The sequence below is a fragment of the Vitis riparia genome, chromosome 9, assembly GCF_004353265.1.
Source record: "Vitis riparia cultivar Riparia Gloire de Montpellier isolate 1030 chromosome 9, EGFV_Vit.rip_1.0, whole genome shotgun sequence".
Taxonomy (NCBI): domain Eukaryota; kingdom Viridiplantae; phylum Streptophyta; class Magnoliopsida; order Vitales; family Vitaceae; genus Vitis; species Vitis riparia.
In genome coordinates this window covers 6,503,535-6,527,012 of record NC_048439.1, presented here as the reverse complement: position 1 = coordinate 6,527,012, position 23,478 = coordinate 6,503,535, and the positions used below count along the sequence as shown (strand labels likewise).

General features: G+C 33.7%; 4 protein-coding genes across 4 annotated transcripts; all 4 read right to left on the bottom strand.

Annotated features, from left to right (window-relative positions):
* Positions 1–1,153: 1,153 nt before the first annotated feature.
* Positions 1,154–4,255, bottom strand: LOC117921694 (pentatricopeptide repeat-containing protein At1g52640, mitochondrial). Its single transcript, XM_034839648.1, has 3 exons — positions 2,487–4,255; positions 1,930–2,179; positions 1,154–1,547 (listed from the first exon to the last, which is right to left on the bottom strand). Exon 1 carries the CDS (start codon positions 4,189–4,191, stop codon positions 2,557–2,559), a length of 1,635 nt encoding a protein of 544 aa, XP_034695539.1. The 5' UTR covers positions 4,192–4,255; the 3' UTR covers positions 1,154–1,547; positions 1,930–2,179; positions 2,487–2,556.
* A 4,575-nt stretch (positions 4,256–8,830) lies between these two features.
* On the bottom strand, positions 8,831–10,775 carry LOC117922555 (cytochrome P450 81Q32-like). The gene is made up of 2 exons (XM_034840702.1): positions 9,647–10,775; positions 8,831–9,528 (listed from the first exon to the last, which is right to left on the bottom strand). Exons 1-2 carry the CDS (start codon positions 10,577–10,579, stop codon positions 8,911–8,913), a joined length of 1,551 nt encoding a protein of 516 aa, XP_034696593.1. The 5' UTR covers positions 10,580–10,775; the 3' UTR covers positions 8,831–8,910.
* Positions 10,776–14,296: 3,521 nt separating this feature from the next.
* LOC117922550 (cytochrome P450 81Q32-like) lies at positions 14,297–16,042 on the bottom strand. Its single transcript, XM_034840697.1, has 2 exons — positions 15,114–16,042; positions 14,297–14,995 (listed from the first exon to the last, which is right to left on the bottom strand). The coding sequence occupies exons 1-2, from the start codon at positions 16,032–16,034 to the stop codon at positions 14,378–14,380; spliced, it is 1,539 nt and encodes a 512-aa protein (XP_034696588.1). The 5' UTR covers positions 16,035–16,042; the 3' UTR covers positions 14,297–14,377.
* A 4,653-nt stretch (positions 16,043–20,695) lies between these two features.
* LOC117922370 (cytochrome P450 81Q32-like) lies at positions 20,696–22,489 on the bottom strand. Its single transcript, XM_034840503.1, has 2 exons — positions 21,551–22,489; positions 20,696–21,432 (listed from the first exon to the last, which is right to left on the bottom strand). Exons 1-2 carry the CDS (start codon positions 22,466–22,468, stop codon positions 20,815–20,817), a joined length of 1,536 nt encoding a protein of 511 aa, XP_034696394.1. The 5' UTR covers positions 22,469–22,489; the 3' UTR covers positions 20,696–20,814.
* Positions 22,490–23,478: the final 989 nt, after the last annotated feature.

Here is a 23,478-nt window from a genome sequence, read left to right as displayed (position 1 = left end):
TTAATTTATTTGTAATTAAATAATTATTTTCATTTTTAATAAGACCTGAATTAAATATAATTTATATTATGTAATTTTTACAAAATCAAAACAAAAAATTAATTTTAAAAACAACTTATCCAAACAAGTTTTATTTAAAAACTTTTTTATTTAAAAAATTATTTTACTCAAATTTTATAAAAAAACTCGTCAAACATTCTTATTTTTATAAAATACTAAAAAACTATTTTCCTTTTTATTTTTAACTTAAAAACAACTTTTAAAAACAATTTTAGGAAAAAAAAACTAGTCAAACATTCTTATTTTTATAAAATACTAAAAAACTATTTTCTTTTTTATTTTTAACTTAAAAACAACTTTTAAAAACAAGATTAAGAAAATATGGAAAATAGGCCCTTGGTGAAACTAACGTACAACTAAAAGAAGACCTTGGAAATAAAGTTTTGGGAATACTTAGAGTTTCGGGTATGAAAGATATTTCCGTATCTTTAATATTTCTCATTTAAAAAAAAAAAAGAAATAAGATTTTTTAATTTCAAATAACAATAAAATACCTTTATTGAGTTGAATTGGAATATTTTGAAAAAACATATCAATTTTTTTTTAAAAAAAAATTGAAGACACTGCTCCTTTTTTGAGTACCTTTTTTACATCTTTGGTATTCTCATCACATTTTCTATACTCTCAAAATTTTACATGGTTGTCTTATTTTATTTTTTTTTCCCAAAAAATACTTTCAATATTTTACCTAATCTTCTCTATAAAATAAAATAAAATTACAATAAATAAAAAAATTAATAATACAATTTTCAATTAATAATTGATACATCACCATTCTATTTTTTAACAATAAATACTTATTTTAATTTATTTATATATGATTTTTTCACAAGGTCTTAGTATTATAACTTTATATCATAAAATAAATGGCAACTTTTCTTTCACAAAATTTTAAATATTTTACAACTTCTATAGAATAATTTGTTAAATAATATAATAGGTTGTTGTAAAAATAACTTAAATGTGAGATGCATGAGATTGTTTCCTTTTAAAGGTAATTTGTAGAATTGGTTTTTTTCAATTTTTTATTCATGTTAAATTTGCATGTGTCTTATTCTTATTGGTCAAGGGATAGGTTCATCAAGTGAAGTCATTGAGCCTCTTCAAAAGAATAGATTCATCAAGGAGATGTTTTACAAGTAGCTTGTCATGGCCACATCTAAAACTACTTATGATTGCTTGTTAGAAAAAAATTACAAAGAAGAATTCTGGGGAGACCATTTCTTGGTCCACCACCTTCAACCAAAGACCTACAAGAACTTTCTAAATTACAAAGAAGAATTCTGGGGAGACCATTTCTTGGTCTACCACCTTCAACCAAAGACCTACAAGAACATACCTCAATAGTAATGCTCTATTCCATGAACAGGTAACAAATATGAGATGCAACTTTGTTGGAGTCCAAACACTGCACTTCGAGAATGAGCAGGTAGTCTTATGGCTTTACCAACTCGAATCCAAATAGATGCAATTGAATTGGAACATACCTGTCAAGAAAGCAAACAAGCTTTAAAGATGGAACACGAATACAACAGCTCTTTCATAAAATAAAATAATTCATGACCATGACAGGAAAAAAAGATGTGAAGAACCCAACAGAAAATAATTTATCAGTCACTCTAATAAGATAGAAATGAGGGATTGGAGATAAATAACATTATGGTCAAAGTTTTAGAAGACACATTCATAGTTTAAGGAACAAGAAGACCGAACATGGGAATATAAGTAGGGAAGAGATGAGAGAAGAAAATTTAAAGAACACCAAGGAAGTTTTGGGGAAAAAAAATGGAAATCCAATGAGAAGGGGAAAAAACACATGGAAATGTGAAATTGGATCCCTATATGTGGATCATCATCAGGTGCACTTACATAATCCTGCTAAGAAATAGCACAAGCGTCTTCACATGTAAAGTCAGTTGAAACCGATGAATTTTATCCGGATCCTTGCCAACGTTCTTTGGATTCTGCCTTTCTTCAACTGTTGAGCATCTAAGCCATTGGGGAAACCACAGTGTTGTGTCTCACTTTCAGCTTAATCATTTGCCTTGATTTCTTATCACTGTTATTACCCTTGACCAGAGAAAGGATCCAAGGTCACAAAAATATACCAGCCTTGCGCCTGAAAGAAACAAGTAATATGAAATAAGCACCTACTCTGAAACCTTGATATTTAACCCTGAATTCTCCGTTTAACAGACCTCTGTTAATCCAAAGATCACATGATCGCTTGGCAATCAGTTCTCTCAGGTACAGAATGGTCTGCAAACCAAATAATCACATGATCGCTTCCCATTTATTCATTCCATGAGATAAGGAAATAGCAAACCATAAGAAAATTAGTATATCTTTGCTTTAAAGCATTATAGCAGCTAATCCAAAGATCATAAGTAAATGGTTACCAAGGACCAGGAATATTGGTCTCATACCTACAAAACAGATCAGAGTGTTCTCCAAGACATGATGGCTTTGATGAATCACAGTGAAAGCAGAAACAAACTAACGGCTCAAACTAGATCCTTCAGTCAACCAAGTATATTCATAGCCCTCTCCTCTTTCCTCACTAGGAAGGTTTTGCTCTTCACTTCTTAATCTTCCACAGGCCTTTTCACCTCTCATTACACTAGACAACTCTTGTATTACACAAGAGGTGCTCCGCTCCATCTTACCTGCAAGTACATCTATCTGCTCTGAGAACCCTAACCCTATGACTCGGTTTCTTAAGAGCTCAACAGTACAAGAATATGGTGGTATCCCATCATCAATCATCATCTCAAAGTATTTACATGCCTCCTCTAGTTTACCTTTTTTCTTACAAAAACCATGGACCATAACAGCATATGTTGAGGCAGCAGGATAAAAGCCCCTCTCCTCCATAGCCCCCCAAACATCGGTTACCCTATCAAATCTTCCTATTCTCAATAGCATTTTGAGCACCATATTGTAAGTATGCCGATCCGGCATGCAATTCTCTTTCTCCATCCTAGAAATCAACCTAAGAGCCTTATTAACTTCACAGTGATCACAATGGAAAGCTTGGATTGCATTGTAACTCCACGAATCCGGGCTAACACCCCTCTCAATCATTTCATCTAGAAGCTGGTAAGCCTCATCCACCTTTTCACTTTTACAAAGCTTCTTGATAATACAATTGTAAGTAAAAACGTTAGGCACAAGATTGTACCTCCTCATTCTATCAAGAACCTGAAAAGCTGAATGAATATCATTCACTTCACAATAAGCTCGAATAAAAATTGAATATGAACAAGCATCTGCGGCAAGTCCATTTGAGCCCATCTCCCGAAATAATTTATATGCTTCGTCCACGTTCCCTCCTTTACATAAAGCCTCCAACAAACTATTATAAGCAACCACATCCACTGCACACCCTCTCTCACGCATTTCTTCGAACAACTTACGGGCTTCACTAGAATCACCAACATCACCCCACCCCCTCATTAAAATGCTGTAAGTTTTCGCATTCGGCATAACCTCAACATTAACTCCATCGAAAAACTCTTGGGCTTGCTTCACATGCTTCCTTTTGCATAACACATACAAAAGCTGATCAACATCACCAACCCCAGCCTTAACTCCAAAATCACCCATTTTGTGAAAAGCCCGAATAGCATCTCCGGGCAAATTTGCTCTACAATATGCCCTAAAAATAAGCCAAAAAATTTCGGGGCTAATTTCACAGCATTGAGTTTCTCTCATATCTGAAAGAAAATCCCAAATCAATGGAAATTGTTTTGAACTTCCCAGGATATCTACAAGAATGTGATAGCTCTCTTTGCTATGTTCAAAACCCGGAAGTCTTTTTGCCCAAAGAAAGAACCTGTGAGCAGAGAACCCAAGATTCTTGCACCTTTTCAGCACTTGCTCGACTAGGCCCGGTGTTATTTTTTGGGAGAAAGCAGTGAGAGGACGTTCCAAGTCGTGGTGGGGGTCTCGAAAATCGCTTAGAATTCGAGAGATTTCGTTTATGTATTGTGATGAAGAAAGTGAGTTTGGATCTTGGAGGATGGTTTGAGAGGAGAAGAGTCGGGAGTGGTGGGTTTTTGGTGAAGAGAGAGAATGGAAGAAGTGATGGTTTAAGGTTCTGGTAATGGAGAACCATGCTCTAATGGCCATTTTTCCGGCAGTGCGGACGGCCAAGGGTGCAGAAGTACACAGAATGGTGCGGGGTTGCAATAGAAATCGCAATCAGAGACGCCAAATTTTCGAAGATCGAAATTAACAGTAAGATGGTGTAATAATTTCTATTTTAGATATAAATTTTTTTGAATAATAAGTTTTTTTAAAAAATATTTTCATTATTGTGTTGGATATAAATTTTAATTTTAATAGTGTTTTTTTTTTTTTTTTTTTTGTGCTCTATTTTAAGATTAGGAGCCACGTACCAACCTTGGTATGGTCTGCTTTACAAGTTAACTAAAGCTAGCTTAAAAAAGAAGTTTTCATGGGCCTATGCTGCAAGGAGAAATTTGCAAATATATGTGGATCATTAGTTTAATTTGAATATTCTTGTAGAGTTAATGATGTGAATTTTATTTTTTTTTCTTCGATACATAAATTCAGTATTAATAGTATTATATAGTCCTTTATTAGATGAAATCACCTCGTTGTTGGCTAATATAAAATAAAAACACATTTGTTACATGATAAATATAGATGTCTATTATGATGTTCTACATAGGATAAGGGAAAAAAGCTTTTGGGGTTGAGAAATCAATGAGAAAATTAATATATAAAAGCAGTTGTTTGGCTATTAAGAAAACTCATGAAAAGGATATGAGAGAAAAATATTAAAAAAGAGAACAACGGATGGGAAAAAAAGCCTTTTGTTTGGAAAATAACCAAAGAAAAAAGTTTTCAAGAATTTATAACGAGTGTTAAGAAAAAAAGTGAGCAAAAATAAAGAGAACCAAGGTTTTCAACTTACTTTTAAGGGAACTTAAGAGCGAGGGAGGTTGAGAATATCCTTGTCAATATATAAGCCTCAAGATCTTAAATTTGCTTCAACCTACGTATTATGATATCATATATAGAAGGAAGAAGATACAAACTTTGATACTATAAAAAGAGAAAAAATTTGAGAAATTATGACATTCTTGTCTTATTGATGAATGATGAATAATTATATACGTTTGAATCTATCTTCTACTCTAATATAAACCGGTAATCATTATCTTCTATTTTAAATTAAAATAATAATAAATAAATATTAAAGATAAACATTAATTTTTTTTAAAAAGTTTAATCAAATAATTTAATATTGACAATTTCTTCTAAAAGTATTCCTCGTAGATAAATTATTATAAAACATTAAGGGAATATTGAATAAAATTAAACATTAACGGTTAAATATAAATGTTGAAAGTTATAGATACTCGATGCATAGTTTGAAATTTAAATATTGAACCCAATATAATTATTTGATAAAAAAAAAATCAAAAGTTTGAGAATATTTATGATCAAATTTGTCCTTCTGATTGTGTATTATTACTTTATCTCAAAGTATGATGAATATTAAAGTCAAGAATATAGTAAATCTGGATAAGATTGGATGACCAAAGTCATATACTTACATTAAAGTTTCTATTCAATCTCACATTCTTGATAGGTAAGCTCATTTGATATTATATAAAGGAAGTTTTAATTTATCTCTCTACTCGTCCTAAGTTTGTGAGATTTTCTATTGTTTATACAAACATCAAGACTATATTTGGTTTTTGAAAAATTTAAGAGAAAATGCAATGAATGAAAATAAAGAGAAAAAATAGAAAGAAATGAAAAGTGAAAGAAATAAAAAATAAAGTTAAAGTTCATAAATTATTTTTATACGACACTTCAAACATATTTGATATAAAATTAAATAATTTGAAAACGTATAAGTTTTTAACTAATTTTAAATATATTTGATTTTTTTTTGTATTTTTTATGATATAACTAAATACGACAAAATAATTTTCTTTAATTTTTTTTTTCTTTCTTTGATACCTTCTAGGAGCTAAATATAACCTAAAGAAAAAATAAGGAGAGAAATGATAGAAAGTGTTAATATCAACATAAAGTGACATGGTGTTATCTAAAAGGATATAATTTCATAAACAATACACTATTTGTGGGAGAAGCCAAATATTCCCAAGAAAACCCAAGCCTGGATTGGCAAGTTGGGTTGAATTGTTCAGGTAAGGTCAGTTCGGGTACTCACACCACCCAGGTAGACAAATGATGTCCAGGTAAGTAGTGTGAAGTAAGGAAAGTGTAATAGTTAGAAATATGAGCTTTGACCCAAAATAGGATATTTAAAAAAAAAAATTCAAAAAGTAAACCAATTTCCAAAATAATGCTCAATTTAGTGCGTTTGTGCCATGTAGGAGTTTAGGTCAAGAGACCGTAGTCACCAATTACAGTTTTGATTTTTTTTTTTTTTTTAAATCAATCAAAATCTTAGTTACCAATTACGGTTTTGAATCATTTTCAGTTCCTTTCCCTTTTAGGTTAGGTTTCTTACCTTTAGGGTTTTGCCTTCTTATTCGTCATCCTTGTTGTCTCCCGTTGCATCTAGTTGTCTTTGGTTCATCCTTGGCTTAAATTCAATATTTTCCAAATTTTCATATTGTTCTGGTAAGGTAATTAAGATTTATGAGTTTTTCCGTTTACGTAAATTTTATTTTTATTTTTTGTAAATCTGTTTGGTTTTCACATATTTTAGTTTGTTGTTGTAGATGTGTTTGGTTTTTGATTTTATTTTCATCTTGAGCTTGGTAAAGATGTGTTTGGTTTTTTTTATTTATATTTATATTTTATTTTCATTGTGAGCTTGGTAGAAAGAAAAATGTTTTGTTTTGGTAAAGAAAACGGATATGAAATGGAGGGCCACCATGAATTGTTTTTGTTAAAGATACCAAAAATAGAGGGGACCACTGTTAAGAACTCCAAAAATGGAGGGGACCACTATTAAAAACTCCAAATATGAAGGGGACCGCTCTTAAGAACTCCAAAAATGAAGGGGACGAACGCAAATTTTGTTATAGGAACAGAAAAAAATAGTACTCCTCTTTTCAAGGGCCAATGGATAGGGCTTTATCTTAAGCTAAGAGATTGAAGGTGTGGGGTTGTTATCGATTTTTACATCATTCTCCAAATTTTGGAAAGTAATACTAAACCGTGCATGATTGACTTGCCATTTGGGTGGGGTAGAACTCCAGAAAATGATATCAGAATTTCCTTTACAATGTGAGTCATTGTCAAAATAACCATGAGATGTTGATAGGGCACTAACCATGAGATGCAAGTTGCCATTATTGGAAGGTAAGAAACCATGATCCCTAAAAAGAATAGCTATTGGTTTTCCATATCCTGACCTGATTTTGACAGCATGGATTGTAACATTTGATATGTTTTTCTATGATTCTAGATGTTGTGGTGGATTGTTTTCAGTGTTGATAGGGCACAGGCAGTGACACTTCACAATTATAGTAAAAGCTTTATAGGGTTCTCAACTATGCTTACACCAGAGCAAACTCAAAAACTTGCAAGTGTGCCTTTTTCCGTATTATAAAACATTGTACATCATTCAAAATATTATGACTTACTGAATTCCTTTTGATTTTCTTGTATTGCAGAGAACAATTCAGTAATTTCCGTGTTCGGGAGCAAGATGAACCGAGTCCATACAACTCATTCTTGGAATTTTCTGGGAATAGACTCTATTCTCCAATATAACCAACTGCCAATGACCTTATCTTATCATAGTTTTGCTCAATATTTTATTTTAGCTTCAATTTTTTTGTTATTTGTCCATGCATCCGTGATTTTTTCTAGAATTTATAGGACATCAAAGGCAAAGTTAACATGGGTGCTATTAAAAAATCTTTGCCTATGGATCCATCAATTTATGGGCCAGCAATTTTGGAATCAAAATCAGAACTAGGTGGTGCAGGTAACATTGCCTTACCCTGCATAAAAATTAGGAGATATTCTTATATGGACATATTTTTCGTGTTACTATGAGCAGAATAATGTTTGATATTATTTCCTCTTTTGTAAAGACCATTTAAAAATCGTAATTGGTAACTACGATTTTGATTGATTTAAAAAATATTTAAAACCGTAATTGGTGACTACGGTTTCTTGACCTGGACTCTTATATGGCACAAATGCACTAGATTGAACATTATTTTGGAAATCGGTTTACTTTTTGATTTTTTTATATTTAAATATCCTATTTTGGGTCAAAACTCCTTAAAAAAGATTAAAAAAAAAAACCAATGAATAGTGTTAGGGGTTACAAGCAACTCCTCCGATGATAATTCAATGTAAAAAGGGGCAGACATTTTTCTTTCATTTTTCAAATAGCACAAAATATAGAAATATTAACTTATCCGTAAAAGAAGGTTTGCCTGGAAACCATCCGTACACACCTTTTTTTGCCTAAGCAAAAGAGGTACAGAAGCTAAGGGAATGAGTTACAAAAAAGGTAAGGTCCCAATGATAGAGAATGGGACAATATGAGTTTTGTGGATATATTTTGATTAATTAAACTACAATTGAAAGAGAATCAAATGTAATATCAAAGTTTTTTTTTCCCGTAGTACGGAAAATAAAATATAATCACAAACTTGTTCTTGTTGATTAGAAGATCAAATATAAGCTCAAATAACCTCAAATAATCTCAAAAACTCACAACTTAATATTAGCATAAAAAATATATAAATTTTATTCAAAGTTTTCAAGAAAATAAAATTAACTACAAATACCTCAAACCTGTTACATCATACACCGTCCCAACAACAATTAATATCATGAACACACATTATATATGATAAAAGTGACACAATTGATTCAAGCTTTTGAAAGAAGGTCCACTAAGGCTGGACGATGCCTACACCTAACCAACAAGGGCTGAGCCTTTGGCAAAGAAAGACCAGTCCCCTCACTCATGTCCACCATCCCTTCACCTACACTTTCCCAATCGAAGCACTGAATCAATGATCCCAACACCAGCCCAACCATACGTACGGCTAAGCCCTCCCCAGGGCAACCCCTCCTGCCTGACCCAAATGGCATTAGCCTGAACCCATGTTTCTCCAGTTCCATGCCCTCAAATCTCTCCGGCGTGAACTTCCTTGGCTCCTCCCAGACTCTAGGGTCATTCTGTATAGCCCATACATTAACAAGTAGCATCGTCCCATGAGGTATGCGATAACCACCTACTGTGCACTCGCCGGACGACTCATGAGGTATTATTGGGCCTACAGGGTGCATGCGCTGCGACTCCTTTATGATACACTGGAGATATGGAAGCTGGTTTAAATCTGATTCTTGGATGAGATGGTTGTCCCCCAGATGATTATCAATCTCCATTTGTGCCTTCTTTAGGGCATGTGGGTTGTTCAGCAAAAGTGATAGTGTCCATTCTATAGTCGTGGCTGTGGTATCAGTTCCAGCTCCCAGTAGAACCTGTATGTTCAATCAATATTTAAATTTTAAATAAATTAGGTTGACTTATTTAAAAAATACTGAAATTTATGTAATTATTAGATACAAATGGGAACAAAAGCATATATAAATACGCTACCAGCATGAGGCCTCTGATGATCAGGTCCGTATAGTAATCAGGTTCCTTCTCTTGTAGCGACAGCATCACTTCAATCATCGTCTTCTTCTTCTTCTTCTTCTTCTCTCCATCGTCGCCATTACAGCATGATGAAGATGACTCCTTGTCCTTGGCAATTCTTGTTCTATGCTCTTCTATCAAGCTCTGCATGAACCTATCTCTCTTCCTCTGCAACTCTCTCAATCCCTCCTCCTTCCCCTTCACCCCTAACCACCTCAACATCGGTAAATAATCTCCGATGTTGCTCATATCTCCCAGCCGAATTGTGTCAGCCATTATCTCCCGGAACTTCACCGTTTCCTCCGCCTCCGCCTCCGCCATGCTCCCGCCATAATACCTCCTCCCAGAGATCATTCTCATCATCACATTTGTCGTTATCTCAAACAGCATCGCCTTCATGTTCACAGTCTGGTTCTCATGCTCCAAAAGCCAGAGAACCAGCAACCGCACCTCATCAGCACGAATTCCAGAAAGCATCTGAATGCGACTGGAGGAGAGGATTTCGAGGGTCGAGATTCGCCGGAGGTTCCGCCAGTGATCGCCGTAGTTGGCCCAGACGAGGCTGGTGTAGTTGTAGCCTATGTATTTCCCGGCGATAAGCTGAGGGCGGTTGGCAAAAACGATATCGTTTTTGGTCAGACATTCCTCAGCAACAGAAGGTGAAGAAACAAGAAGGGAAGGGCGTGAACCGAGACGGAGGAAAACTATAGGGCCATAGCGGCTGGAAAAACCGGCCAAGGTCCGGTGCAATGGCTTCTTTAAGAGGTAGAGATGGCCAAGTATGGGGAGAGAGAGAAAAGGAGTCGGTGGGAGGTTATGAAGCTTATGAAGCAAGTGTTTAGTGAAGAGATACAAGGCCAAACAAAGAGGTATACACATGTACATTGTCTCCATCTTTGTAATTTTTCTATGTGAGTGTGGGAGGAATATGGTTCCTAATATCGACTTATATAGATGGTTTACGAACCATTTGTCCACTATTTTTTTTGGCTTCACATTGGGTCTTAAGATGAGTAGAAATTAATATTGAAGAAGTGTAAGCACACCCAATTGGACAATGAGATCGATTTGGTGGAAACCTGTAAATTAGATTCAAGAAAGCAAATATCATCACACTGATTGAAGTAAGTTAACACTAGAAAGAAAATAGAGAGGAAAATTAAAAGAAAAATAAATTTTGATATTTGGTCTGTATTCAACCCAGTTTGTTTGTCCCATAACAAATCAACATGAATCCCACATGGTAGTCTTGAATTTAAAAAGGTTAATCGGTTATATATAATAAGGTAGGTGAAGTGCTTAATAATTGTTTATTGGGACAAAACTAAACTAAGGCTGCGTTCCATGTCTTCCCTTTTCATCTCTCTACCAGTTATCAGTTGATGTTGGTATAGACCATAGAGCCGCAATATTACAACTGGTGACTGGGCATGATTTAGGATTTACTTACCGGAGGAGGGAGCTTTGGTGTCGGCGGTGGTGACTCGTCAAGTGGACTGAATCTTACCACGGCGACGTCGGCAAAGCAACCTCCTCACAGTCGGATTGCTCCCCCTCCAGTGTTGGGTCTTGCATAGTTGCAAATTTGCAATAATTGCAGGTGGTGTCGTCTGTTGTGGGTCTTGACAGCAACAGCAACGGTGGTGTGCAAGTGGTGTCGTCTGTCGTGGGTCCTGACAGCAACTGGTGTCGGCTGTTGTGGGTCTTGACAGCAACAGCAGTGGTCTGCGAGGGTGGGAGATGAGGAGCTCAAATTGGTAATCTAAAAATGCCTTTTATATGGATTGCCGTTTATGGGTCTTGACAGCAACAGCGAGCTCAAATTGGTAATCTAAAAATGCCTTTTATATGGATTGCCGTTTGTGGGTCTTGACAGCAACAACAGTGGTGTGCGAGGGTGGGAGATTGGGAGCTGAAATTGGTAATTTAAAAATGCCTTTGGTATGACATATGCTTTATTAATGATAACATATTATGAGAATTGAGTCCCAATTTGCTAAAGTAAAATTATAAGGATGGTATGGAATATAGGATTTAATGATAAATTAAATGTATTTATATGATAGAATGTGAATTAAATCCACAATTCTTGGTATTATTGTAAATAACTTTGAGTTAAATGTGAAAAAAAAATTACTTTTATTAATTTTTTAAGTTTATTTAATTATATAATATTTTTATAATTTTTAAAATTTTTTAATTATCATGTATTACCTCATACCGAATTGAGACATGAAGATAGATAGGACCCTTTGAATCAATTATTGATATCGTAACTTTAAACCATGCTGGCCAGCTCAAAAGACCCTTTGAATCAATGATTGATATCGTAACTTTAAACCATGCTGGCCAGCTCAAAAGATTCGACTCGGCTGACCGGTTGACATGCATCAACCCGCCGGTCTATATTTTCTGCAAGGCATATCCTGCTCTCTACTCGTTTTTTATACCAATTGGCGTATATTTCTTGTGTGCCTCGTATGCATACTTGGAATCAGAGGAAAATCAGTACCAAGAAAATTCCACAACAAAACTATCTGAGCAAAAATCTGGGGAAAAGTATGGAAAGGTACATTGAAAGGGCAAAAAAATAATTAAATAATATAATGTATTCAAATAGTAATTTATGTCAAAATTACCTCATTTTGCTCAAAAGATTCACTTAGCTTGATCACTTAACATAAGCCTTCACATTTTTTTTTTAACAAAACCAATTTTTTTTTCTCAATTTTACAAAAAAAAAAAAATCAACAATCAACATCTGATTTGTGACATCCCACATCAAATAGGGGAAAAGTTTTTAATACTATATAAGTATAAACTACTCTTAACAATGTAGACATGCATTTTAAAATCGTAAGGACTCCTTTAAGCTGGAGTGAACCATATCTATACAGTTAAGATCGTTACAATTGGTATCAAAACCAATCTCCAACTCTAGTATGAGAGTTTATTTAACTCAATGAGAAGTTTTGAGGATCCATTTGGAACCAAAGCGAATAATATCTACATGGTTGGGTGTAGCTCATTACAAATGATATTTGAACCGATCCTTGACCTCAATGTGGGAGTTTGTTTGGTCTCATAAAAGGTGTTTGTCACTTTGGCCTTACAATCCCATGGGATACAATGAGAACATTGTATTTGCATGGAGGTGTTTGTGATATCCCACATAGAGAGTTCAAGTTCCTAGTTTATATCTCGATATTTCAACAATTTATCATAAATTTCACTGATTATTTGCATATTTTGGGGCAGTGATTTCAAATTTTCGTCGCTGTAGGGGCTCGGACCCCAACCAAAAGGTTTACCTTGCGTTAAGCCAACCACGGGGGCAAGTTTGCCCCTTATTATATAAATTGCACCAACTATATATGAACTCAAATTCATCATATAAACATAATTTAAAAAAAAAAAGTTTTAAAGAACAAATTAATTATAATTATTTTATAATTCAATGAAAAAAAATTTTGAATACCAAAAATATAAAAATTATTGTGATAATTTTCTTCATAGTGTTTTTCATATCATTAATATATTAATTAAGTATTAAAAATTATAGATATATCATCATTTATTTTATATCATTTAATACAATTGAATTAAATGAATTATAATTTTAATATTAAATATATATTTAAATTAAACATATTATAATCAAATATCACAATAGTATTATCGAATAATATTTGATATAATTTAATAATAAATGTATACTTATGAAATTCATATTTTTTTGTTAGCACATACAATATTATTATTAAATATGATAAATTATATATATATATATCAATTTATCGAATAAAACAACTTTAAAATATCTATAATACTTCTAATTTTATTTTTATAAGTTTTTTTCTTACATTTTTATAATTTCTAATCTATTTTCGGTTCACCAATATTTCATGTCAAAATATTTGATCATATATCTTCAATGTATTTATAAAATGGAAGTATTGATATATCCATAATTACTGAAATTTTCATCCTTACTCTTAACTTTATAAACATGTTTTAAAATTATGAGTAACAATACTTACACGATTAAGTGCGGGTCATTACATGATTTTCATGGATTAATAAAATTAGTTCAAAATAATTATGTTAATTTTTTCTCTACATAGAATTATAGTTTTTTAAATCAAGCAAAACTTTAACATGTTAGATTTGTTATTGAGTCTAATAATTTTTAAAAATAATTTGAAACTTAAAAAATTAAACTAATTAATAACAAAGAATATTGTAATTAATGCTAATGCATTATTTGTTCGCCTAATGCGAAAATTTAGAGAAGTAGCAAACTTGTTGAGAGAGTTGCATTAAGCATTCAACTTATGATGGAAAATTTTGAAAATTACATTAAACAAGACGCATTATGATTTCTCTTCTAACAAGGGTTTTGGTTCTTCATTTCTCCAATGCCTCGTCCTTCTCTTGGTAAAAAATCCTTAAATGTTCTCCTTCCTAGGGGTACTGGTTCCTAAATTTTCAATATCCACATCAAGTATAAGCTCAAATAATCTCTAAAACTCACAACTTAATATTAGTAGAAGAAATATAAATTTTATTCAAAGTTTTCAAGAAAATAAAATTAACTACAAAAACCTCAAACTTGTTACATCATACACAATCCCAACAACAATTAATATCATGAACACAAACATTGTGTATATGAAAAAACAGACAACTGATTCAAGCTTTTGAAAGAAGGTCCACAAAGGCTGGACGAGGCCTACACCTAACCAACAAGGGCTGAGCCTTAGGCAAAGTAAGACCGGTCCCCTCACTCATGTCCACCATCCCTTCACCAACACTTTCCCAATCAAAGCACTGAATCAATGATCCCAACACCAGCCCAACCATACGTAAGGCTAAGCCCTCCCCAGGGCAACCCCTCCTGCCTGACCCAAATGGTATTAGCCTGAACCCATGTTTCTCCAGTTCCATGCCTTCAAATCTCTCCGGCATGAACTTCCTTGGCTCCTCCCAAACTCTAGGGTCATTCTGTATAGCCCATAGATTAACAAGTAGCATCGTCCCATGAGGTATGCGATAACCATCTACTGTGCACTCGCCGGACGACTCATGAGGAATTATTGGGCCTGCAGGGTACATGCGCTGCGACTCTTTTATGATACAATGGAGATACGAAAGCTGGTTTAAATCTGATTCTTCGATGAGATGGTTGTTCCCCAGATGATTATCAATCTCCATTTGTGCCTTCTTTAGGGCATGTGGGTTGTTCAGCAAAAGTGACAGTGTCCATTCTATAGTCGTGGCTGTGGTATCAGTTCCAGCCCCCAGTAGAACCTGTATGTGCAATCAATATTTAAATTTCAAATAAATTAGATTGACTTATTTAAAAAATACTGAAATTTATGTAATTATTAGATACAAATGAGAACAAAAGCATATATAAATACGCTACCAGCATGAGGCCTCTGATGATCTGGTCCGTATAGTAATCAGGTTCCTTCTCTTGTAGCGACAGCATCACTTCAATCATCGTCTTCTTCTTCTTCTTCTCTCCATCATCGCCATTAGAGCATGATGAATATGACTCCTTCTCCTCGGCCATTCTTGTTCTATGCTCTTCTATCAAGCTCTGCATGAACCTATCTCTCTTCCTCTGCAACTCCCTCAACCCCTTCTCCTTCCCCTTCACCCCTAACCACCTCAACATCGGTAAATAATCTCCGACGTTGGTCGTATCACCCAACCGGAGTGTATCAGCTATTATCTCCCGAAACTTCACCGTTTCCTCCGCCTCCGCCATGCTTCCGCCATAATACCTCTTCCCAGCGATCATTCTCATCATCACATTTGTCGTTATCTCGAACAGCATCGCCTTCACGTTCACAGTCTGGTTCTCATTCTCCAAAAGCCAGCGAACCAGCAACCGCACCTCATCAGCACGGATTCCAGAAAGCATCTGAATGCGACTGGAGGAGAGGATTTCGAGGGACGAGATTCGCCGGAGGTTCCGCCAGTGATCGCCGTAGTTGGCCCAGACGAGGCTGGTGTAGTTGTAGCCTATGTATTTCCCGGCGATAAGCTGAGGGCGGTTGGCAAAAACGATATCGTTTTTGTTCAGACATTCCTCAGCAACAGAAGGTGAAGAAACAAGAAGGGAAGGGCGTGAACCGAGACGGAGGAAGACTATGGGACCGTAGCGGCTGGAAATACCCGCCAAGGTCCGGTGCAATGGCTTCTTTAAGAGGTAGAGATGGCCAATTATGGGGAAAGAGAGAAAAGGAGTCGGTGGGAGGTTATGGAGCTTATGAAGCAAGTGTCTAGTGAAGAGATACAAGGCCAAACAAAGAGGTATACACATGTACATTGTCTCCATCTTTGTAATTTTTGTATGTGAGTGTGGGAAGAATATGGTTCTTAATATCCATTTATATAGATGGTTTACGAACCATTTGCCTAACTTTTTTTTTTTCTTTACATTGGGTCTTAAGATGAGTCGAAAATATTGAAGAAGTCTAAGCACACCCAATTGGACAATGAGATAAATTGGCCGGAAACCTGTAAATTAGATTCAAGAAAGCAAGGTATCATCATAAATATGGCAGTTGACTCTTGAAAGAAAATAAAGAGGAAAAAAAAAAAAAAATGATATTTGGGTTGTATTCAACCCAATTTGTTTGACCTAGAACGAGTCAACGTGAATCCCACATTGTAGTGTTGAATTAGTCTTCCCTTTTCATCTCTCTCTATCAGTTATCAGTTGGTCTTGGTATAGACCATAGAGCTGCAATAATATTATAACTCTGGTCAGCTCAAGAGAGGTCTATATTTTCTGCAAGGCATATCCTGCGCTCTCCTCTTGTTTTACATGATAATTGGCAAATTCGACTCCTTGAATTTCTTGTGTAGCTCGTATGAATACTTGGCATCTGAGGAAAATCAATCAGTACAAAGAAAATTCTACAATAAAACTATCCGGGCAAAAGTATAGGGAAAAGTATGGAATGGTACATCAACACCTGATTTTCATGGACAAAAATTAGTTTAAAATAATTATATTAATTTCTTCACTACATAGAATTATAAATTTTAAAATTAAGCAAAAAAAATTAAATGTGTTAAATTTGTTATTGAGTCTAATAATTTTTAAAAATAATTTACAACTTAAAAGTCAAACTAATTAATAACAAAGAAAATTGTAATTAATGGTAGTTTTGTCTGAGAAATTCTAATATTAATTCACTTGATTTTTAAGTTTTGAATTAATTTTAGAAATTATTAAACTTCTTACAAATTTAAACATTAAAATTTGCATTTAGAGTGAGTGAGAAATTATTAAACTCACAAAACCTTTCTTCTTTTTTTTTTTTCTCAATTTTACAACAAAATTTCAACATTTTCGGCCCAGATTAATCCTGTATCAATTTAAATATAATTAGCACTGCACTTTCTAAGACCAAAGTTGGTTTAGTTTAGAATGATTATTAATTTTCTCTCTACATACAACTTTAATTTTTTTAAATCAGAGAGGAGTTAGGGTGTTAGATTTATCACATAGGCTAAAAAATTTTAAAAAATAATTTAGAAGTTCAAAATTACTAGACTTAATACTATAATTAATGTTAGTTGGGTTGGAGGAATTCTGATTTTAATCCACTTAATTGTTAAATTTTAAATTATTTTTACAAATGATCACTCTCCTTACAAATCTAAATATTAAGTTTTGTTTTTTAAGTTCAATTTTGGAGTGAGAAAATTTTGAAAAAATTTATATCTATATACAAAGGAAAAACTGATATTGTTATTTTGGAGTAACTTTGGTTAGAAATAATATGGTATTAATTAATTCAAATTTAAAATTTTAAAGTCATTTTTTAAAATTACTTGACTCATTGGCGAATGTAGTTAATGCATTATTTGTTTGCCTAATATGAAAATTTAGAGAAGTAGTAAACTTGTTAACAGAGTTGCATTAAGCATTCAACTTATAATTTAAAATTTTGAAAATTACATTAAATAAAGAAGACACTGTTAAAATTTGAAAATTTTATTAAACAAAGAAGACACACTGTTGGTGCACAATCAACAATGCTCGTATCTAATTAGCCTTTTCATGGCGTGGATGACGATCGCACCTACAACAATAAGTGTCCATATGGTTTTTTCGAGCACACCATTTCGAAGCTTAAGTTAGGCAAATGAGAGTTGGGCAAAGAGTCATTGGGATTTGAGTGCATCCCTCCATTCCGTCGTTCGGTGACTATTTATCTTTGGTCAAGTCATAATGTGTTTCAATTGCCTTTATTAATGCTTTTTAAGTAGTTTGCGTAACAGTTTTTGAGCTAATGGATGTGATATTTAATGTCTTTCGTGTATAGTATTTGATAAGCATTAATGCTTGATAGGCGGTAATATACAATGTTCGGACAATCTTTATCCATCCGGATAAAGATATACAGATGCACAAAAAGTCATGCTAGATAGAGGCCAACATCCCACACACTATGATTTATTTATTTCTCTCATCACTTTATAGAAGAATTTATTTATTTAATCCAAACCCATGAGACCTGATTTGAAAGGATGATTGTTTCCATGAAGATTTTTATCTTATGAGGTTTCTTTTGAAGCTTGAGAGAAGTCTAGAAATGGTCGGGATGTTGTTGGAAGTATAAATGTACAAGTGTACAAGTGACTATTAAACGACAAAAACTTCTACTAGTTGAGTGATTAATCAACCAATGATCAATTGATTAAGGTTTTTATGTAGGTTTCCTAGACCTACTTCTTTTTATCTATCTATCTATATATATATATATATATATTTTCTCATTCTAAATTGGGAGGATTACCCTTAAGGGTAGGCTGGGGAAAAATATGATTGATGAGGGTGGGTAAATTTGATAATTATTGTGAAGAGTAGAGTAAAATTATGATAATTCCTCCAAAGGCCTTATTTTGTTTAAATGCCAAGACTACCCTTAATAAGTAAAAAGTAATAGCAAAGTGAAAAGTAACAGCAAAGTGAAAAGAGTTTTCTTTAACCTACCTCCAGCTTGTCGGTGGTGTTGTAGAAGAAAGAAGGGAAAGAGGAAAAATGTCCAGCACTTTAGGTCATGATTTGTAATCGTTTACACAAAACTTGCTTTTTTTGTGTGAATCTAGCAAGAAATCCATTAAAGGTGAGTTTTTTTTTAAATGTCAAAAAAAAAAAAAAGTTTATGAAAAAATAAATAAATAATTTAAAAATCGGATTGAAGGAACAAAAAGTAAATAATTTTAACAATGTAGATGTAAGATATTAGATCTGAAATATTGAAGGAGGTTTTGAGAAAGAAATTACATTTTTTGTATAAAATGTTATTTAAATTTATTATTTTGAATTTTTTTATATTATTTTGGTCATATTGAAGATGTGTTTTTATTTTTAATTTATTTTCCGGGTTGTTTAATATGATTATTATTGATTCCATTGAAAAGGTTTGCACTTTAGTTTTGTTATTGAGACCTGTTTGACATGGCAAAAGAAAAAATTTTCTCAGTTGTTTCTTGGTTGTTTGGACCACTTTATTTGGGTATTTTTGAACATATTTGAATTTTCGATGAAAACTCAAAATTGCAATCAATTGAGACATATTTTGTATAATAAAGAACAATATTTGTTGTATATTAGACATATATATGCCAAAAAAACCCACAACTGTCCAGTTTCATAAGAAATTTGAAATTTTAAAAATTTTATCTTATCATAATGTATGGTAATGTTATTGTATTTATATTATAATTGTAGTGTATTTTATTGTACATTTATATTTTTATATAAATAAAAAAACCCACAATTGCCCAGTTTCATACAAAATTTGAAAATTTTATGTTATCATAATGTATTGTAATGTTATTGTAATTGTAGTGTATTTTTATTGTACATTTATATTTTTATATAAAAAATTAATTTTATAGATTTTTTTTATACATTTGGATTACCATAATGTATTTTTGTTGTCTTTTTATAATTTTGGCTTGCAATGATGCTTTATGATAGGAATACAACATGATAACCTAGAAACATTAGTTCAGTAAAAAAACGAATTCCATATTTTGTCATTCTGGTATATTGTAATGTATCGTAATGTTAATATTTTTTTATTATAACTATATTGTATTTGTATTGTACTTATACTTTATAATTGTCAGGAAAAAAGATGTACTTCTCAATTGGTAAATGAATTTGAGAAATTCAGGGTAAATTGGTCTAATAAAAATACGAGGCCTTCATAAGAATTATCAAATCTACCCACCCTTTTTAGTAATTTTTTTTTTCAGCCTACCCTTAAGGGTAATTCTCCCTTCTAAATTCTATATGTCATTTGACTTTTCAAATCACACACACCAAATGACACCATCTTCAGAATTTCTTCATCATTCATTCATTCATTTTTTTTTTCTTTTCTTTTATTTACCAATCATGTCTCAAGTCCTCCCTCAAAGACTTTTTTAAAAAACAAACCCTAATCTAGTTTGGGGTTTCTTCAAAAATTACCTAAAGTTTTTCACAAAAAGTGACGGATCTAAGAAAATAAGATTGAAGAATTAGAAGAAAAAAAATCTTACCTATAGAGATCTGTTCTTCAAACCCTGAATTCTTACTCTAATCTTATGTTCTTTGGAATTCTATGAACATGAACGCTATTCAGAAAAGAACAGGAAAAACAGAATTTCTAATTTATATCTAGGATATTTATTCGGAAAATTATATTTTTACCCCTCTTTCATTTTATTAAATTAATTAATTATTTTTATTTTCCTAACTTATCCCAAAAAAAAAAATTGGGCGTTACAATTTCTCTTCTAACAAGGGTTTTTGTTCTTCATTTCTCCAATGCCTCATCCTTCTCTTGATAAAAAAATCCTTAAATGTTCTCCTTCCTAGGGGTGGTTCCTAAATTTCCAATATCCACATCAAATATAAGCTCAAATAATCTCTAAAACTCACAACTTAATATTAGTAGAAGAAATATAAATTTTATTCAAAGTTTTCAAGAAAATAAAATTAACTACAAATACCTCAAACCTGTTACTTCGATATACACCATCCCAACAACAATTAATATCATGAACACAAACATTGTATATATGATACTACAGACACAACTGATTCAAGCTTTTGAAAGAAGGTCCACAAAGGCTGGACGAGGCCTACACCTAACCAACAAGGGCTGAGCCTTTGGCAAAGTAAGACCGGTACCCTCACTCATGTCCACCATCCCTTCACCAACACTTTCCCAATCAAAGCACTGAATCAATGATCCCAACACCAGCCCAACCATACGTAAGGCTAAGCCCTCCCCAGGGCAACCCCTCCTGCCTGACCCAAATGGCATTAGCCTGAACCCATGTTTCTCCAGTTCCATGCCTTCAAATCTCTCCGGCATGAACTTCCTTGGCTCCTCCCAAACTCTAGGGTCATTATGTATAGCCCATAGATTAACAAGTAGCATTGTCCCATGAGGTATGCGATAACCACCTACTGTGCACTCGCCGGACGACTCATGAGGAATTATTGGGGCTGCAGGGTACATGCGCTGCGACTCCTTTATGATACAATGGAGATACGAAAGCTGGTTTAAATCTGATTCTTGGATGAGATGGTTGTTCCCCAGATGATTGTCAATCTCCATTTGTGCCTTCTTTAGGGCATGTGGGTTGTTCAGCAAAAGTGACAGTGGCCATTCTATAGTCGTGGCTGTGCTATCAGTTCCAGCTCCCAGTAGAACCTGTATGTTCAATCAATATTTAAATTTCAAATAAATTACGATAACTTATTTAAAAAATACTGAAATATATGTAATTATTAGATACAAATGAGAACAAAAGCATATATAAATACGCTACCAGCATGAGGCCTCTGATGATCTGGTCCGTATAGTAATCAGGTTCCTTCTCTTGTAGCGACAGCATCACTTCAATCATCGTCTTCTTCTTCTTCTCTCCATCATCGCCATTAGAGCATGATGAAGATGACTCCTTATCCTTGACCATTCTTGTTCTATGCTCTTCTATCAAGCTCTGCATGAACCTATCTCTCTTCCTCTGCAACTCCCTCAACCCCTTCTCCTTCCCCTTCACCCCTAACCACCTCAACATCGGTAAATAATCGCCGACGTTGGTCGTATCACCCAACCGGAGTGTATCAGCTATTATCTCCCGAAACTTCACCGTTTCCTCCGCCTCCGCCATGCTTCCGCCATAATACCTCTTCCCAGCGATCATTCTCATCATCACATTTGTCGTTATCTCGAACAGCATCGCCTTCACGTTCACAGTCTGGTTCTGATTCTCCAAAAGCCAGCGAACCAGCAACCGCACCTCATCAGCACGGATTCCAGAAAGCATCTGAATGCGACTGGAGGAGAGGATTTCGAGGGACGAGATTCGCCGGAGGTTCCGCCAGTGATCGCCATAGTTGGCCCAGGCGAGGCTGGTGTAGTTGTAGCCTATGTATTTCCCGGCGATAAGCTGAGGGCGGTTGGCAAAAACGATATCGTTTTTGTTCAGACATTCCTCAGCAACAGAAGGGGAAGAAACAAGAAGGGAAGGGCGTGAACCTAGACGGAGGAAGACTATGGGACCGTAGCGGCTGGAAATACCCGCCAAGGTCCGGTGCAATGGCTTCTTTAAGAGGTAGAGATGGCCAATTATGGGGAAAGAGAGAAAAGGAGTCGGTGGGAGGTTATGGAGCTTATGAAGCATGTGTCTAGTGAAGAGATACAACGCCAAACAAAGAGGTATACACATGTACATTGTCTCCATCTTTGTAATTTTTGTGAGTGTGGGAAGAATATGGTTCTTAATATCCATTGATATAGATGGTTTACGAACCATTTATATAGTAGAAAATGTTGAAGAAGTCTAAGCACACCCAATTGGACAATGACATATGGTGGAAACCTGTAAATTAGATTCAAGAAATCAAGGTATCATCATTTTTATTGAAGTTGACTCTAGAAAGAAAATAATGAGGAAAATTAAAAAAAATAAAAGAAATTGATATTTGGATTGTATTCAACCCAATTTGTTTGACCTAGAACGAATCAACATGAATCCCACAAGGTAGTGTTGTATTAAGGTTGTGTTTCATGTCTTCCCTTTTTATCTCTCTCTATCAGTATCATCATATTTATCGAAGTTGACTTTATAAAGAAATTAATGAGGAAAATTAAAAATAAATAAATAAATTGATATTTGGGTTGTATTCAACCCAATTTATTTGATCTAGAACAAATCAACATGAATCTTACATAGTGTTGAATTAAGATTGCGTTCTATGTCTTCCCTTTTCATTTCTCTCTATTAGTATCATCATATTTATCGAAGTTGACTCTAGAAAGAAAATAATGAGGAAAAAAAAAAAATAATATTTGGGTTGTATTTAACCCAATTTGTTTGACCTAAAATGAATCAACATGAATCTCACAGTGTTGAATTAAGGCTGCGTTCCATGTCTTTCCTTTTCATCTCTCTCTATCAGTATCATCATATTTATCGAAGTTGACGCTAGAAAGAAAATAATGGTGAAAATTAAAAAAAATAAAATAAAATTGATATTTGGGTTGTATTCAATCCAATTTGTTTGACCTACAATGAATCAACATGAATCCCACATAGTGTTGAATTAAGGCCGCGTTCCATGTCTTTCCTTTTCATCTCTCTCTATCAGTATCATCATATGTATCGAAGTTGACTCTAGAAAGAAAATAATGGTGAAAATTAAAAAAATAAAATAAAATTGATATTTGGGTTGTATTCAATCCAATTTGTTT

Excerpts from the sequence above, each read along its gene's own strand:
- LOC117921694 (XM_034839648.1), bottom strand. The coding sequence starts at position 4,191 with ATGGCCATTAGAGCATGGTTCTCCATTACCAGAACCTTAAACCATCAC.
- LOC117922555 (XM_034840702.1), bottom strand. The coding sequence starts at position 10,579 with ATGGAGACAATGTACATGTGTATACCTCTTTGTTTGGCCTTGTATCTC. Across the intron at positions 9,529-9,646 it reads TCATCAGAGGCCTCATGCTG|GTTCTACTGGGAGCTGGAAC; the intron begins GTAGCGTATTTA and ends TTGAACATACAG.
- LOC117922550 (XM_034840697.1), bottom strand. The coding sequence starts at position 16,034 with ATGGAGACAATGTACATGTGTATACCTCTTTGTTTGGCCTTGTATCTC. Across the intron at positions 14,996-15,113 it reads TCATCAGAGGCCTCATGCTG|GTTCTACTGGGGGCTGGAAC; the intron begins GTAGCGTATTTA and ends TTGCACATACAG.
- LOC117922370 (XM_034840503.1), bottom strand. The coding sequence starts at position 22,468 with ATGGAGACAATGTACATGTGTATACCTCTTTGTTTGGCGTTGTATCTC. Across the intron at positions 21,433-21,550 it reads TCATCAGAGGCCTCATGCTG|GTTCTACTGGGAGCTGGAAC; the intron begins GTAGCGTATTTA and ends TTGAACATACAG.